General features: G+C 39.1%; 1 protein-coding gene across 11 annotated transcripts in view; it reads left to right on the forward strand.

Annotated features, from left to right (window-relative positions):
* Arhgef9 (Cdc42 guanine nucleotide exchange factor 9) overlaps positions 1-17876 on the forward strand; it is a 374830-nt gene that overhangs the window by 320801 nt on the left and 36153 nt on the right. For all 11 annotated transcript variants that reach the window (XM_048797209.1, XM_048797207.1, XM_048797206.1 and 8 more), the window contains 2 exons: positions 2522-2754; positions 13645-13774. In XM_048797209.1, the coding sequence (XP_048653166.1) occupies positions 2522-2754; positions 13645-13774 (363 nt within the window). The remainder of the gene's footprint in view (positions 1-2521; positions 2755-13644; positions 13775-17876) is intronic.

Consider the following 17876-nt stretch of genomic DNA (forward strand, 5'->3'; position numbering starts at 1 on the left):
GCTATAGGGCTGGTGGCTTAGGCACTTAGAGAAGGCTGGGTATCTGGGCCAAAGTGGATATGGTAGGGGCAAGCTCAAGTAACTCCAGACCCAGAGGAGAGAAAGAGCTTGTGGGTCAGGGAGCTAGAATTTATGAAGACTGTAGAACTGGGGCACCTATTGTAACAGCAATTTGGTAACACCAAGTAGCCTCAGGGAGCAGGGAGAGAGAGAGAGCATGAATTATGTAACTGTAGATTGTTAAGGCAAAAATAAATCACAACCCAACAATACCGGAGGCTAAGACAAGAGAATCACAAGTTTGAGTTCAGCCTCAGCAACTTTGTGAGGTTCTCAGTAACACAGAAAGATCCTGCCTCAAAAATAAAAACTAAAGGGCTGGGATGTGACTTAGTGATTAAGCACCCCTGAGTTTAATCCCTGCCACACATAAAAAAAGAAATAACAAAAAAAAAAAAAAACTTCCGGCACCCTCAGTGACAGCTTGTAGTGGGTCTGTTGTTGCTGCTAAGTTAGTAGTTAGTTTTCTCAGCATTGATAACTGCTAGGGTCCTTTGCAGAACAAACTACTGTGGCCTGTGACATTGAATATTGAGTAGTACTTAGTAGTGGAAGTGTTGTTGAAGTCCTCAGCAGAGAGATGCTGGATTCTTTTGCTAAACAGGTCACCAGGGAGTCACAGTGATTCCCAGTGCCTGGCTGATACTGATGCACATTCTTCTTCCTTGTTCTTTACTGTCTCCAGGCATCTCAGCCATCCCAGTTCTCTAGAAACCTGGGTGGTGTGAAACTAAAGTTGGTCATTTGAGCAATGTTCTAAAAAGCTGAGGAATCTGATTGTATATGCTGCTCTCCTTTTCCCCACAAGGGGGCATATGAGCCAAAGAAGTGCTTTCTCTGACCTGAGCAGAATTTGGGGGATGTAAATGAGGCAGGAAAAATGAAACTGTTATTCCAACCCTTTTTGTGTAGTTATTCTTAGGTTTTTTTTTTCTTCAACTATATTTCTGTGGCTTCTTAAGTGGACTCCTACTCTCTTTCTGAAATATTTTTGTTCATGAATGAATAGCTGCCAAAGTTTTGAAATCAGACATGTTTTACTGTGACATCTTGCTGATGTTCTCTACTGAAAATTTAATTTTTAAGTATTTAATGCTTTTTGATACTATTATAAATGGTATTTTTTAAAGTTCAACTTTATGTTGTTTTTTGCCATATAGAAAAACAGTTGATTTTTGTACATTGGCTTTGTATCCTGACACATTACTGATGTTGTTACTGGTTGGTATTATTGACACTCAGAGAAAAAGGCTAAGCTACACTGATTTTTGTTCCACCAATATTTGGAGTCAGTTTGGTAGGCAAATGGGTTTTATTCAAGCTGGCTTTGAAGGAAGATAGAAGAACCTTTTGGTTTTGAAATTTCCATCATTGGGAGACTAAGAGAGAAGAGGTGGCAAAATGAGGCAGGGAATATACATACATAGGTTGAATTAGGAGCTTTGTTTCTGAACTTAGGGGAAAACATTCAATATTTCACCCTTGAGAATGATGTTAACTTTTTGGAGGAGACAGATCCTTTGTATTTATGGCATATTATTCTTTTTGTGTACTGTTTTTTGTTTTGTTTTGTTTTGAAAAGTACATGTGTAATAACTTCATCTTGATTTTTTTGTCTATTTTCTATTGCCTCTTTTTCTATCATGTTTTGTTCATGTTTTATATTCTTATGTATCAGGTGATTTTTTTATTTAGTATTTAGCAACATATGAGAAAAACATAAGGATTTTTTAGGCTTTGAAATAAATTAAATTTTATAGAAATGTTGAAAAATAAGAACAATACAAAAGATATCGGTATACTATTTACCCCCAGGTTCACTATTGTTAGCATTTCACCTTTTTGTTTTGTTTCATCATTTGAATATGCTCTCCCTATCTCTCAAATGTTCTCGTTTCTCTATATGCATATAATACTTACACAGGTACACATACTCATACATTTTCCTCTCAGCACTCATCTTACACTCATCATGGCCTAAATACTTCATGATATGTTTCTGAAGGTATCTTTTATGAAGGTAATTTGAAGCTCTGGATAATGATTTCTTCAGAGAGATTTTATTTTAATTTTCAGCTTTTCTAGCTGCTCTCAGTGGCAGGGTGTATTGAAACACCTTAGTTTGTCATTGACAAAAGTAGAATCTCTGATCTCTTTTTATGACCAAATATCAGATATACTTGCCAAGCTCTCTTTTATTATTGTTAGAATCAGTCTCTTCTCATTACCTTTCTTTTTTCTACTTATTTTCTACTTATTCTATATTGAGTTTTACAGTTTGTTTCTCTAACTGTTAAATAATTTCTTTTCAAATGTTTATGATTAAATTATGGGTCAATTTAAGCATAATTGACATTATTTTAACATTCCTACATAAGAACATGGTCTTCCTTTCTATTATTTCAAGACTTGCTTTGGAATGCTGAGTAGCCTTTCTCTTTCATTTTTTTTCTGGCAATAGCAAGATGGATTCTGGATATACTCTGAATATTGCAACAACCATCTGGACGCCTGCATGGAGCTCTCCAAGCTGATGAAGGATAGTCGCTACCAGCACTTCTTTGAGGCCTGTCGCCTCTTGCAGCAGATGATTGACATTGCTATTGATGGTTTCCTTTTGACTCCAGTGCAAAAGATCTGCAAGTATCCCTTACAGTTGGCTGAGCTCCTCAAGTATACTGCTCAAGACCACAGGTAAGAAATTGAGGGAAATAGGAGTGAGTTTATTTTACATGTTGATCCTTATTGAAGATGTATATCATTTTTACCTTTTCTGAGCTTCTGTTACCTTATCTGCAAAACAGCATGATACATGCTTGCTTACCTCACAAGGCTGCTTTGTGTGAAGTGAAGGAATATTTTTGAGAGTTGCTTGTGAAGTTGTAAATTGGTTCACACACACAAACTGCATGCACATTATTATTGTACAATGCATGCCCTACTCTCAAGCAGCAGAGATTTAAATCTTTTCCTTAGTCCTGAGCTTGGCTTCATGAATCAACCCTGATGCAATAAATGTTCAACTATATAATTCACTCTTGTTGAAAGACTCAAATGTCCTGGTGATAGTCTAGACAACTTGTACTAACTCTGAACTTCTGCATGGTCTTCTTTAGTGTTTTTACCTTACTCTGTCCCAACCCAGTTGTGTATTTTCAATAAAGCCAGAGTATGGCTATTGGAAAACAGACTTGAGGTTTCCCCTGAATTTTCTTTTCCTATTTTTAAAATATTAAAAAATAAATAAGTACCAAGAATATAAATAATACCACTCACCTCCTACCATTAAGGTGCATGCTGCAGGTAATCCCCCAACAATAGGTGTGACTTACAATGAACATTCCCACTCTTTCACAGGTCTTACCTCAGACTTTGACCCCTACCTTATTTCTAACTTTATTTTAATTAATGTTGAATCCCTGATCTTAAACTTGTTCAGCTCTATTCCTTGGATTGAGCACTCTGAGAAGAAAGAAGGGCTTTGCCCAATTTCTCATAGCTTTCAGCATGACTCTTATTAGGCCCACTTTCTATTTACATTTGGCTCCATTGCCTGGCACATTTAGTGCTGATTTCCAAATGCAAATGCATAAGGCCATGGGTGTGGACCAGTTGGTTTGGTTTAAGTTAGCTTCTAGGTCAATCCTTTGAAAATGAACACATTTTCAAATTGATATTGTTTCTTTAGTAAAGTATAAGTAATATGCTTCTGTGGTTCTGGAGCCCTAAGCAAATTTCATATTTTAACACAAATGTAATAATACTTGACTTCCCTCTTGTATGAGTAACAGGGTCAATGATTGATCTGCCTTCCTTGACCTGTTTGCTGTGAGGGAGGCAAGCGAAATAGGACTTTACTAAGGAGGACTCTACTCTCTTCTCCCTGAGGCAATGATATTAGCTGCTTATTAGACCTGAAATTTGGAGATGACTAGGTCACACTTGAACAGACTTAGTACAGCCCATCACCAGAATTGAGTTCCCAGCTTTCTGAGGATCTGTTTGTGGGGGTGGTGCTAGGGATTGAACCCAGGGATTCATTCATACTAAGCAAGTGCACTACTACTGAGCTACATTCCCAGCTGAGATGTTTTCTTGAGGGCAAATGAGGACATTGAAGAACCCCCTGATAAAATTAAAAGATATTTCAAAATTAACTTAAAATACAGAATATATATCCTACCTAGATTAGGAAAGCTATCCCTTCTAGTCAGATTTCCTTGTTATACAGCTGGAAAGGCTGAGACCCAAAAAGGGAAAATGACAGAGTGCAAGTCTATATTGAAACAAGGACATAAAGTATAAGTAATAGTCTCAACATCTAACTTTTAAAAGCATTATCTAGGTAAATTTTGTGCACAGAGAGATTTGTGAGCCATCAAAGAGTGATTCTTATATGATTTTGTATGACAGTTTTTAAATTGCCCTATATCTTGAGTATCTGTTGAATGGACATCGTCAAGAGCTCTAAAAATCTTACTTGTGGAGTAATAATATTCACTAGTTAAATTATATATTGCATAATTGATCTTAAGAGTTCCAGAAAGGCAGTTTTTCAGCACAGTTCAAAGCTACATGAACCCCAAATTTTTGTAGAGTTTGGTGGGAGATGGTAAGATAGCTAGCTGCTCAGGAACGGGTTGAGGAAGATATAGGTTCTAGACAGCTTGTCACAATCTCAAGGTGAGTCATTAGTGAGAGCCACTAGAAAAGCAGTTAATACCTAATATTCATTATTGCTCAGAATTAAAACAATTTTTCCAACAGGTTTCTTGTGACAGAATAAATTGGTTAGGTGGTGTAACCTATAACTGGAGGTGATAGAGTGCAGTAGTTTTTGAGGTCCATGGATCTGGAAGTTACATAGGGCACAAATTAGTCATGGATACCAACTAAAGGGATGTGCTCTATAACTTTTGCCCTGGCAGTTAGAACTCCCTTCCCTGTGCCTGTGTTTGGTCTACGACATTCTTCAATGTATTCAGAAAGAAAAAGGCAGTAATTGTACCTCTTCATTTTTCCCTTCTATTTTCTAATTGGTGCTATGAAAGTGAGCAGTGCCGCAGTCTGGCTGGGCACAATCAGGAGCCACTTGTCAAAAGAAACTAACTTTATTTTTAGAACCACACACGCCAAACAAAACAGCCTCTCAGGAAAAACCCTCAGAGCCTCAACTGCCACCACCGGCTTTCCACAAGCCTCTCTCTCCCACACAAGCTTCTCTCCACCTCCCACCATCCTCCTGCTCTTGAGGCCGATTGGCTGGGTCACGTGGGCGGAGCCAAAAAAGTCCCGCAATGAGCAGCTCCGTGGTCTGAAAGGGCAGGGAAACAGCCCAATGAGCATCACCGCAGAGGAGCCAATCAGCTAGATGTTGCTGGGGCCGCTGTGAGCCAATCATCAGCCGGCAGCTGGAAGTTTGCTGGGGCCCCTTCGGCCGTGGCTCTCAACATCTCCCCCTCTCTGTTTAAACAACAAGCATGTGGCTTAGGGACCGTGCCTGCCTTAGGTTGTCCAATAGTACATATGGTCCTTAGGTTGGTACCATTGCAATTGGATCTTACCCGTCACTGACTACCGGTCCAGTATACAGCCACACCTGTGGAGAGGTCTTTGTACCAGCGGGGGGGTGAGGTTCTTTGCCTCACCTCTGTTGGCCCCCAAATTTTAGCTGGACGATCATGACAAGCAGAAGGGAGGAAGATACACCAAGCCAATTGACGGCTCCTTTTGGAAAAATTGTACCACCGATGACATCATCAGCAAAAATACCCCAACACTACCACAAGTCGCTGCACCAACAGATAGTTCACAATGCATACAGGTGAGCTCACAATGTGTCCAGGCAAGTTCTGCAAGCAGTTCAGTGATGGCTATTGTAGAAGCTGTAGATTGGTTTTATCTTTGACTTCACCAGCACTGGGATGAAGATAGGAATTCTGGCAATAATGGCTAAAGAAAAAATTATGTAACATTACAGAAGGCACTAAAAGAAAACAATTTTCTTAACAATTTACATTATCTTTAAGAGAATTATTAAATATAATGAAAAGGAAAGGTGAAAGTAAACAAACAGATCTGTTAACCTTCTTTTGTGTTCACATATTAAAACAATCTTTAACAGCTGTTTACCCAATTAAATTAAACCATTTAAATCACGTGAATTAAAAAAAAATATTTGGATCCATTTTATCATGAGCGCTCATCATATATGATATATGGACATACATACATTCAAACATATAACACAAAACACAAGTGTGCACACATAATATAATACATACAACACATAACATTATAGTAAAGGCCTTATAACTTTTTACAGGTGAAATCTCCATTGCAATGTTTAAAAACTCTATAGTCAAAAAATAGAACTGATCAGCAAAACATTAACCTAGGTCTGTATGAGCTCAAAAAACAAAATAGAACTTCATGATATGGCAAAGGGCAATAATAAAATAGATATTGAAAAAAGCATCCTGGTTCTGTTGCAGATGTAAGAATAGCCAAACTGGAGTTTTGGATATCAGTTGTTATGGATTTGAGCCAAATCATCTTCTTTTTGGTCTGTAGAAATCGCTTTAGTTAATCTTTCTGGAATCCAAATCGGCTGCTGTTCTCCCTGTGGAAACACATAAACAGACCCCCGACTCCAGACAATCACTGGGTCAGGACCTTGGTTAATCTCTCTGGAATCCAAATCGGCTGCTGTTCTCCCTGTGGAAACACACAAACAGACCCCCGACTCCAGACAATTACTGGGTCAGGACCTTTCCATTGTCCTGTTAGAATATCCTTCCAAAGTACCTTGGGCTTATGTACATTTTTTGGACACATATGCCTTTCCGCAGCACTAAGTCCTGATGAATCCAAATTTAAAAAGTTTAGAGTAAAAAGGGTTATTTTAAGTTTATCTTTGGGGAATATATACCCCTTCCCAATTCCTTCTTTTTGCTTTAATAAGTACATTTTAATAGTTTGATGAGCTCTTTCAACTATGCCTTGTCCCTGTGGATTGTATGGGATTCCTGTTATATGAGTAATGCCAAATGTTGAGCAAAATTGTTTAAAAGAGGTAGAAGTATAACCAGGGGCATTATCTGTTTTTAACTGTTTTGGAACACCCACAGTGGCAAAATTTTGTAAGCAATGAGCTATAACATCTTTAGTTTTTTCTCCGGCATGAAGGGAGCCCATCAAAAATCCAGAAGAAGTATCAACTGTAACATGCAAATATTTTAATTTTCCAAATTCTGGCAAGTGTGTGACGTCCATCTGCCAAATATGGTTAGGTATCAATCCTCTAGGATTGACTCCAAGATTAACTTGTGGTAAAAAGGTCACACAATTTTGACATTGTTTTATTATTTGTCTAGCTTGTTCCTTAGTTATTTTAAAACGCTTTTGTAAAGTATTAGCATTGACATGGAACTTTTTATGAAAATTTATAGCTTCTTCTAGTGTAGAGAAAATATGTATGTCATGTGTAGTTTTATCTGCTAAATCATTGCCCAAACTAAGGGCTCCAGGCAATCCTGTATGTGCCCTGATATGTCCTATAAAGAATGGATCTTTTCTGTCCCAGATTAGACTTTGTATAGTGGAAAGCAAAGAGAAAACAGTAGAAGAAGGGGAAATCCTACCAGCATCTTCAAGAGATACTATAGCATTAACTACATACTGACTATCAGAAAATAAATTAAATACAGAATCTTTAAACATCACAAAAGCTTGTAAAACTGCATTAAGCTCTACCTTTTGAGCTGATTGTTTGGGTACTAAAAATGTAAAAGTTTGATCAGGGGTAACTACTGCTGCTGTACCATTATTTGACCCATCAGTGAATATATTTGGAGCATTCATGATAGGTGTTTTTCTTGTCATTTTTGGAAAAATTACAGGATGCAATGACCAAAAAGACAATAAAGGATTAGATGGTAAGTGGTTATCAAATGAAACATTAGATTTGCACATGATTATTGCCCAAGTATTTAACTCATTAGCTAACTCATCAATTTGATTCATAGTATATGGAGTAATAATTTTATTGGGAGAAATTCCAAACACTCCCTTTGCTGCTTTTATTCCTTTGAGTATTAATTGTCCTACAGCCTCAGGATACCTAGTAAGAATAGTGTTAGGAGAATAAGATAAATGTATCCATAATAATGGACCTTCTTGCCAAAATACTCCTGTAGGAATATTTTTTGTTGGTAGTACAATAAATAATAAAGGCAAACTTATATCAATTCTATCCAAATGCATATTTTCCATATATGTTTCAATGATTTTTAATGCCTTTCTTGCTTCAGGCGTTAACATTCGGGGTGAATTTGGATCTGATGGACCTTTTAGGATATCAAATAAAGGTCCCAACTCTCCTGTTGGTATACCTAAATAAGGCCTTATCCAATTTATGTCTCCTAATAACTTTTGAAAGTCATTAAGTGATTTGAGTTGATCTACTCGTATTTGAATTTTTGGTGGACGGACCATGGTTGAGGATAATAGAACTCCTAAATAATTAATTGGAAAATTTAATTGTACTTTATCTATTGCTATCTCTAGATTATAATTTTTTAATAAGTTTGTAAGTGTGGCATAACATTCTAGCAATGTGTTTTTATCTTTGTGTGCTAATAATACATCATCCATATAGTGAAATATTTGTAGTTCAGGATTTTGATTTCTAAGTGGCTGGATTACTTTGTTAACATAAATTTGACACATAGTTGGGCTGTTAGCCATCCCTTGAGGGAGTACTTTCCATTCATATCTCTGATCAGGACCTTCATGATTCAGTGCAGGGATAGTAAATGCAAAACGTGGACTATCCTCAGGATGAATTGGAATTGAAAAAAAACAATCTTTAATATCTATAACTAAAACATACCAGGTTTTTGGCAAAGCAGACAATTGAGGAATCCCTGATTGAGCAGGTCCCATAATAACCATCTCATTATTAATGGCTCTTAAATCTTGCAATAATCTCCATTTACCAGATTTCTTTTTGATGACAAAAATGGGAGTATTATGGGGAGATACAGAAGGTTGTATATGTCCTTCTGCTAATTGTTGTTTGACCAGGTCATGGGCTGCTTGTATCTTTTCTTTAGTCAGGGGCCACTGAGGAACCCATACTGGTCTTTCTGATTTCCAAGTAATTTTTATTGTCTCAGTGGCCCTTTCTGAAAATCCAACCCATGTCTGTCTGTTCCTTGATCTATTTGTATTGGTGCTGCTATACCTTGTTCTTGTTTTTCTAATCTTTTTCCTTTCCTAAAACCTTGTCTAGTCATAATAGTGGGTGCATTTTGGTTGATGTTATTTGTTAATGTCAAACCTAATTGATCTAGGACATCTCGTCCCCATAAATTTACGGGAAGATGATCCAATACATATGGCTGTATAGTTCCTTCACATCCTTCAGGATCCTTCCAATCTAATACCATTGCACTTCTATGGGGATTAGTCGCCACTCCTAGGCCTCGAAGCGTTTGAGTGGCTTGTTGTAATGGCCAATGTTTTGGCCATTCTTGACGAGAGATGATGCTAAGGTCTGCACCTGTATCCAGTAGCCCATTAAATTCATGTCCTTGAATATTTAGTTTTAGCATGGGGCGAGAATCTAAATTTAAAGAAAGCATAGCCCAATCTACACCTGTGGAGCCTAATCCCTTGGAACCTCTTTCTACAGTACGACTGGAAAATTTATCATGTAGGCTGGGTATTATTAGTAACTGTGCTATTCTATCTCCTGGTGAAATTACTGATATACCCTTTGGAGAACTGGCTATAATTTTTATTTCACCTTCATAATCGGGATCAATTACCCCAGGACTTATCATAAGTCCTTTTAGAGTAGAAGAGCTGCGTCCCAATAATAAGCCTACTGTTCCTTTGGGAAGAGGTCCTTTCACCCCTGTGGGAATGATTTGAACTCCCATCTCTGGAGTTAGTACTGCTCTGGCGGAGGCGCAGATGTCCAACCCTGCGCTCCCTCTGGTTTGTCTGATGAGGGATCTGATGGACAATGTGTCCTGGGCACTACCCTGATGGGGTTGCTGGGTTCCTCCAGTGCTCCGTATATTTGTGGTTTTGGGCCCCGGAGCATTGGGCCCCCCTGTCCATTTTTTGGCAATGGAGCCCGATGCCTTTCTCCACGATATCGTGGATAAACACCTGGTCCTTGTTCGTTTTTTGATAATGGAGTACCCTCTATGGTGGTTTGAGAACGGCATTCATTAGCCCAATGTCTCCCTCTACGGCATCGTGGGCAAATACCTGGTATTCTACTCCTTTGATACCTAGTTTTGTTAAACCCTCCTCCAATGGGGCAATTCCTTTTAAAATGTCCTGTTTGTTCACAATTGTAGCATGTTCTTGGCCTGGCATCTAAAGCCTGTTTTACTGCAGCTGCCACAATTTGCCCTTGTTCATTAATGTCTCTGGCATCTAAAGCCTGTTTTACTGCAGCTGCCACGACTTGCTCTTGTTCATTAATGTCTCTACATAATTTAATATATGTGTTTAAATCTTCATGTTTCCATGGTCTAATGATATCTCTGCACCAACGATTCGCTTGCTCATAAGCCAGGTGTTTTAGTAATGGCATTGCTTGTTCTGTATTCCCAAAAACTCTGGTAGCTGTTTGAATAAGCCTATCTACAAATTCAGCATAAGGTTCATTAGCTCCTTGTATTACCTTAGATAATTGACCTTGTAAACCTCCATGTCCTTGTAAAGTCTTCCATGCCTTAATTGCATCTGCAGCAATTTGTGCGTATACACCAGGATCATATGCAATTTGTTGCTGCTGATCCTCATAAGGTCCCTTTCCTAACAACATATCTAGATTTCTCTGAGGATAACCAGCTGCTGCATTTCGCCTAGCCGTCTCCTTGCAAAATTCCTCATTGGCAACCTTCCATAACAGGTATTGTCCTCCATTTAGCACAGCTTTACACATATTAGCCCAATCTGCTGGCGTCATGTTCAAGTTGTTAATGGATTCGACCATGCTTACAGTGAAGGGTGCTTGAGGACCATAGGTTGTTACAGCCTCTTTTAGCTGCTTCACTGTTTTGAAATTTAAAACTTGGTAAAATCGCTGCCCTCCTGCCTCAAATACAGGGCATGTTAATATTTGAGATCTTGTCTCAGGATCCCAACTATCAACTGCGGGGGTTGGGGACCTCCCAGCATATGGAGGTGGCCTTGTTAGTTGGACACTTACGTCCTCTGGTGATAGAAAGGTGTTAGTAGCAGTCTCCTGTTGTAACTTTCCCCCTGATGGCTTTTTCTGTTTTACACTTTCTTTCTCTGTCTGACTAGCTTGAGAGGCCTTCTCTTTTACTTGAATCTTTTCCTCTGTCTGACTAACTTGAGAGACCTTCTCTTTTACTTGAATCATTATGTCTTCTTCTTCCTCTACCATTGTCTGAACTGAAGGCTTTGGACTAAGCAAACAAGATATGAACGTCCACAATGGCAATGTGCCAACTGGCAGAGTCCCTGGGCTTTTCTTTTCTATTCTTTTTAAATCTTCACCATGATGGTTCCATTGTGATATATTTAACAACTCCTCCTTAAAAAGCCATGGGCTACATTTTTGTATTGTATCAACGTATGCCCTGATTGTTCTTGATTTTACTGAGATGCCTCCTTCCTCTAACAATTTACTTAACACTCTTTCAGTTTGTTTTTTACTAATTTCTGATCCCGTATTTCTACTATAATACAACCCAACAAGATAACGCCTAACAAAACTGAAACAGAGTGAAACAAAATTGGAACAACACAAAATCATTATAATAGCCTCCTGAAATGTCCATCCGTCCTTTCTCCCTATCTGTTCCTCAGATGTGAGCGGTTTTTCTTCCATCTTACACATCTCCAGGGACAGGCAACTTAAAACAAAAGTGAAACAAAATAACAAAAGAAGAATCTTAAAATGGCTACCCATCCTCTTGCCCTGCCCTCAGGGGCGAGCAGTTCACTTACCCTCAGTCGCTCCCCGTGCGAGCCACCAAATGCCGCAGTCTGGCTGGGCACAATCAGGAGCCACTTGTCAAAAGAAACTAACTTTATTTTTAGAACCACACACGCCAAACAAAACAGCCTCTCAGGAAAAACCCTCAGAGCCTCAACTGCCACCACCGGCTTTCCACAAGCCTCTCTCTCCCACACAAGCTTCTCTCCACCTCCCACAATCCTCCTGCTCTTGAGGCCGATTGGCTGGGTCACGTGGGCGGAGCCAAAAAAGTCCCGCAATGAGCAGCTCCGTGGTCTGAAAGGGCAGGGAAACAGCCCAATGAGCATCACCGCAGAGGAGCCAATCAGCTAGATGTTGCTGGGGCCGCTGTGAGCCAATCATCAGCCGGCAGCTGGAAGTTTGCTGGGGCCCCTTGGGCTGTGGCTCTCAACAGAGCAGGTTAATGAGCACAAGGCATTTTCAGCTTTTCTAAGGAAAGGTATTAAGACTGAACTATAACACATGCCTTGCCTTCTCAGTTTATTGTAGCTCCATCCAATGGCTGACATTTCACTTTCATTTTGCCTTTCACAGGAGCCATTCAATTGGAAATCAGATCAGAGAAAACTGGGCAGAATGATGCAAACCTCAATACATGGATTATCCAAAGTCCTAGGAAGCTGGGCCAAGTGTTAAAATTCTGGGTTTAGGGGAAGGCATCCCATGGGATTTCTCTAATAGAGAAATGTATGACTTGTAATAATACTGATAACACTTTTTGTGGGCCAAGAGTAAAACAATTTACATGGATGATTGTATTTAATTTATTAACCCCATCAATAAATTCTACCATGATTCTTCCCATTTTATATAAAAGAAAATTGAATTAAGGGGGGAGTGAGTGAGACTTGCCAAATAAGTGGAGTTTGAGCTCATAGACTTTGGTTTCAAATTTTGTATTTTTAAAAACTGTGTGTAGGAAGAAAAGTGACTTTGGGCAGAGGCTCCCTAGAAATAATGGGAGAGATGATTATGTTGTCTGGACTATGTCATGTGAAAATCTCCCTTCTTAGACTTTGGTTGGTTGTATCAAATACAGCACAACAATAGTGGTGTAAAAACAGAGAGGGACTCTATTTCTCATGCAAAAGAAACCATAAGTTAGGAGGCCCATGGCTGGCATAGTGGCTTCATGGTCATCAGTGACTCAGGCTCCTTTCAGCTTTCAGTTATTGTACCCCTAGGGTATTGGCTTGTCATCATGATCCTGCATATGAGTACAGCTTCAGCCATCCATTCATATTTTAAACATCAGGATGTAGGAAGCACTAAAGAAGGATGTGCTCTGTTCCCTAAAGGAGATATCTCAAAAGTCCTGCCCAACATGATAATTTGTATAATTACTGGACAGAACTTAGTCATATAGTCATCCCTGCTGAGAAAAAAAGATAGGAAGTGTAGTCTTTTATTCTATGTCTCATGGGTTCCCATCTGAAAATCAATACTGTTACTAAAGAGAAAGAGTATAGAGTGGATGTTAAGATTGGCATCTAGAACATTGCTTCTCTGGCATATTGGTTCATCCAACTTGCATTCTTGTTTCTTCACAGTGATTACAGATATGTGGCAGCTGCTTTGGCTGTCATGAGAAATGTGACTCAGCAAATCAACGAACGCAAGCGACGTTTGGAGAATATTGACAAGATTGCCCAGTGGCAGGCCTCTGTCCTAGACTGGGAGGTAGGACTCTTACCAATAGGGGTGTTGGGGATTCCAGGGAGCTTGCTGAAAGCTCACCTAAGCCAAGTGGGGGAACAAAGAGGAATTAGATTTTAGGAGCAACCGGAAAGATTTAGATTAGGCCCAAAGCAAAGTTTCCTGCTAATGAGAGGTATTAGGTAATTAATAGCTTTCTAAGAAGATTAGTGAAATCTTTGTGACAATAATTCATTAAGAAAAGAAAGGGGATGAGGATGTAGCTCAGTGGCAGAGTGCTTGTATTGCATGTGTGAGGCACTGGATTCGATCCTCGGCACCACATAAAAATAAACAATTAAAATAAAAGCATTCTGTCCATACACAACTAAAAAAAATTTAAAAACAAAAGAAAGGTTTATCTCTTTGAGTATTGTTTGGAAACAACAATTGAGTTAAGTTAGTAGCCCTTCAAACATTTTTCAAGTCCTAGATTTGTGACCATGGGATGCACACTTGGATAAGTAGTAATATGTACTAATATACTCCTAGTCACCTAATATGTGTGTTATGGTTTGAATGGTAAATGTTCCCTAAAGGCTCATATATTGAATACTTGGCCCCAGTGTTGGCAGCAGGGTTCACAGATTTTTTTTTTTTTTTGCTTTCTCTCTCTCAAACACACATTCTCTCTGTGTCTCTATGTACTTCTGGCCACCATGAGGTGTGCAGCTTTGCTCTGCCATGTAATTACGCCATGATGTTCTGCTTCACCACAGGCTCATAGCAGTGGAGCCAGTGGATCCTGTATAGAAACCTCTGGAACTGTGAGACAAAATAAACCTTTCTTCTGTATCTTGATTTTTTCAAGTATTTTGTCACAGTGATAGAAAACTAACTAACACAATGGGGTTGGTTCTCTTGTTCTTAACCATTTGGGACAGCAACATACTTCTTTTCTTGTTGGTGAGATCACCTTGTCTTGACATAGTCACTAGGTCTGTCCAAGCCTACACACTCTAGTCCATGACCATCATCCCTGCTGAATCCACAGATCACTGTTTTCATCATCATCTTATAAAAATGGACCCTGAAAACTTTTCATTCTATTGAAGACATCTGTGACTTGTCTGAACTTGGAAAGCAAGTGGCTGAAGTCACTCAAGCCTTCCTTCCTATATACCTACCAAGGAAACCAGTAGTAATGGTATTTCACATTTATCTCTTAGGCCCACTTCGTGTAATCTGATTATCCATAAGTTAATATAACCAAGATGGGAGAGGCTAGACATGCTACCAGGGAGAGGGTGGAAATATTATGCCTTGTGGTCACAGTGTAGAAGTAGAGGCAACTCCATTGGCCTATTCCAAGTGGACTGTCATCAGCTTTATAAATAGCTACTTAACCAAGTTCTAGACCAAAAAAAAAATCATCTTTCTTTTATTGCAATACCTCTGTTCCTCCTCAATGTAGATGTTGGAAAAGGCCACAATTCTGATCAGCTGACACATTTTGGGGTCCTATTTGAAGGATAGTTTCCTCATAAAAGAGTATTATAGCAGTGACTCTTTGAAATTTATAGAAAGAAATGAATTCACATAATGGGACCCGCTTGCTTGTAAGATTAAGCCAGCACTGACAAAGATTTACTCAGAAGTCGTGGATTCTCCTTCCCTTGTATCTTTTTGCTTTGGCCAGTTTCCTGATTCAAGGCAGAGGTCAGGGCCAAATGCCTTCTAGTAAGCCCATGAACTCTGAGGCATTCTGAAATTGTGGCTACTTAGAAGGCCTTTGTCTCTTACCATGGCAGGGTTCTATGTAAGAGAAGGTGTCCAGGAGCAGTTGTCTTTCTATTCCTGGAACATCTTTCCAAATCTCCATTCCTAAAAGACTTTTTAATTCCTCCATGTGCTCTCTGCCTCTAATACCTGGATCATAGGCCATGGGGGACAAATAACAGTTTCAAATCCCTTGGCCTACCGCAGGAGCTTCATTAGCACCCAACTCTGTAGTCCTGAGCTGTGATTTAAAGGCTCAACATCTCAGAAGACATTTCATTTATGTTTCTCTAGGGAAGGGGTTCAAAAAGTAATTTTAATTGTTCCTTTGTTAGTACAATAGATTGATTCCGTAATCTCATCTAAACCTGTACAACACTGCACCTTCCTGCTTGATGAAGCCTTTACTCATCTAAATTGGTGTCTTAGTTCTTCTGGGCTGCTATAACAATATCATAGACTAGGTAGCTTGTAAACAGCATAGATTTATTTCTCACAGTTTTGGAAGCCTTCAGAAGACCTCACCTTCAAAGAATGTAGATAAAAGATTAGATTTTAATAAAAAATTTTGGGGGGCATAAACATTGAGTCTGTAATGACTTGGAAGGAGAAAAAAATGCTCTTCTCAGACTCTGTAGTCACTGAAGAAATTGTTAGCTCTATGGGTGTTGCTGTCTAGGAAGCTTTTCCTCTAGTGAGGGCTGATTGGTATATTTCAGAGGCCAGAGCTTTTAAGGTATCTGTCATGTTTGCTGAATCTGGTCTTAAAGACTACAGAATGTCAAGAGTTCCCGGGCTCTTAGAGCACTCCCCAACAGCCCTGACCATGATAGTGTGTGCATAAATACTCATTTATACTCACATTCATCCTTATTCACCCTCCCATACCTTGTCATGATAGTGAGGAACTGAGAAGCAGAGAGAGACTTATTACTGACCAAGGTCACACAAGTCAGTGACAAAAGTGGAACTTGAATCTAGTCTTCTGATTCCCTTTGTCGTGTTATTTTCACTACTAAACCACAAATTACCCTAACCTTCTGCCTCCTGCAGCCCAGTTGCTGTCCTTTGTAATGTTATAGCAACTTGTTTTTTCAATAGAATCTATGTTTAAACAAGACAGTGAGACTACCTTGGAGAGAGGAGGATCCAAATACCTGTACAACTAAAGATGGATAAGTACAGAAGAATCTTTCCCAGAAAGCAATAGAACATGGACATTCAAAGGATTGCTGTCTCTTGGGATAGGTGACAGAACCTCTCTGGTTCTCTGATATAGGTTATTTGTGTATTCCATTTGCCCAAGAAATTGAAAAGGCAGATAGAGAAAGAGAGAACAAGAGAGAGAGNGAAAAGGAAGAGCTCTTGCCATATTGCTATGGGCTGATATGGACAAGCCTTACAAACCAAAAAGAAGCAATGCTTTGCTATCTCTGCCATCCCCTTGCCTCCCAGATGTTTGAACAAATAGAGTGTCTGTCAAAATCATGCAAATAGTAATTTTAGCTTCATTTGTTAAATGAAAAGCAGGAGTCATAAGAGAAACCTTTAGAGTTTAATCTCCCTTGAAGAGGAAATGGGAGGAGTGGTGAAATGTAGGCAGTTGATGCTTGCTCAATAAATCACAGCATCTGGCTGAAGAGCAGGAAGTCTTGCATTATTTCAAGACCTGTTTTTCCCCTCATATTTCTCCATGAACATTTTGAGTCTCTTTACCCAACTCCAGTTACCATCCCTGACTCTTGTCATCTTGAAGTACCCTTCCCTTTGCCGAAATCCTAAGGACTTCTTAAAAATAAATAGATAAGTTAACTTGTTACCCATCTCTCTAAGTAATAATATATTAGAGCAGTTTCTGTGAGCAGCAGGTAGAAATACCTGTTCTCAGGAATTACAGTTTCTGGAAAATTTCTATTTATAATTTCTCTGATGCTGAGGTTTAGTTGAACTGTCACTTTGGTACCTTTCAGATTCATTAAATCCTCTTGAAACGAAGGGAAAAGATACATATCCCTGACAGTTTCTTTTAAATCTTTTTCCTCTGTATAATTTTAGCAGGAGCCCATGTTCACAGCTCATGTTCAGGAGTTTAATTTTATGTGGTTATAATATCCTTCTTGTGGTACCCATCCCCTTCCATCCTGGTTGTATAATACCCAAGGTCCTTTCCAGTTTACTACTGGATGATTGAATCCAAAGAAGTTGGAGGAAATACAAAATCCCAATGTAATAGAGGCAGCAAAATCATTTATTTAAAAGCTTCTGGAACCAGAAGATCAAATGAGGGACTGGATGGATTGTTTATATTTCTCTGCCTTTCTGTCAGTAGGCAGTGTTGAAGACAAAGTGGATGAAAAAGGATGGCGTT

Source organism: Marmota marmota, unplaced genomic scaffold, assembly GCF_001458135.2.
Source record: "Marmota marmota marmota unplaced genomic scaffold, marMar, whole genome shotgun sequence".
NCBI lineage: Eukaryota > Metazoa > Chordata > Mammalia > Rodentia > Sciuridae > Marmota > Marmota marmota.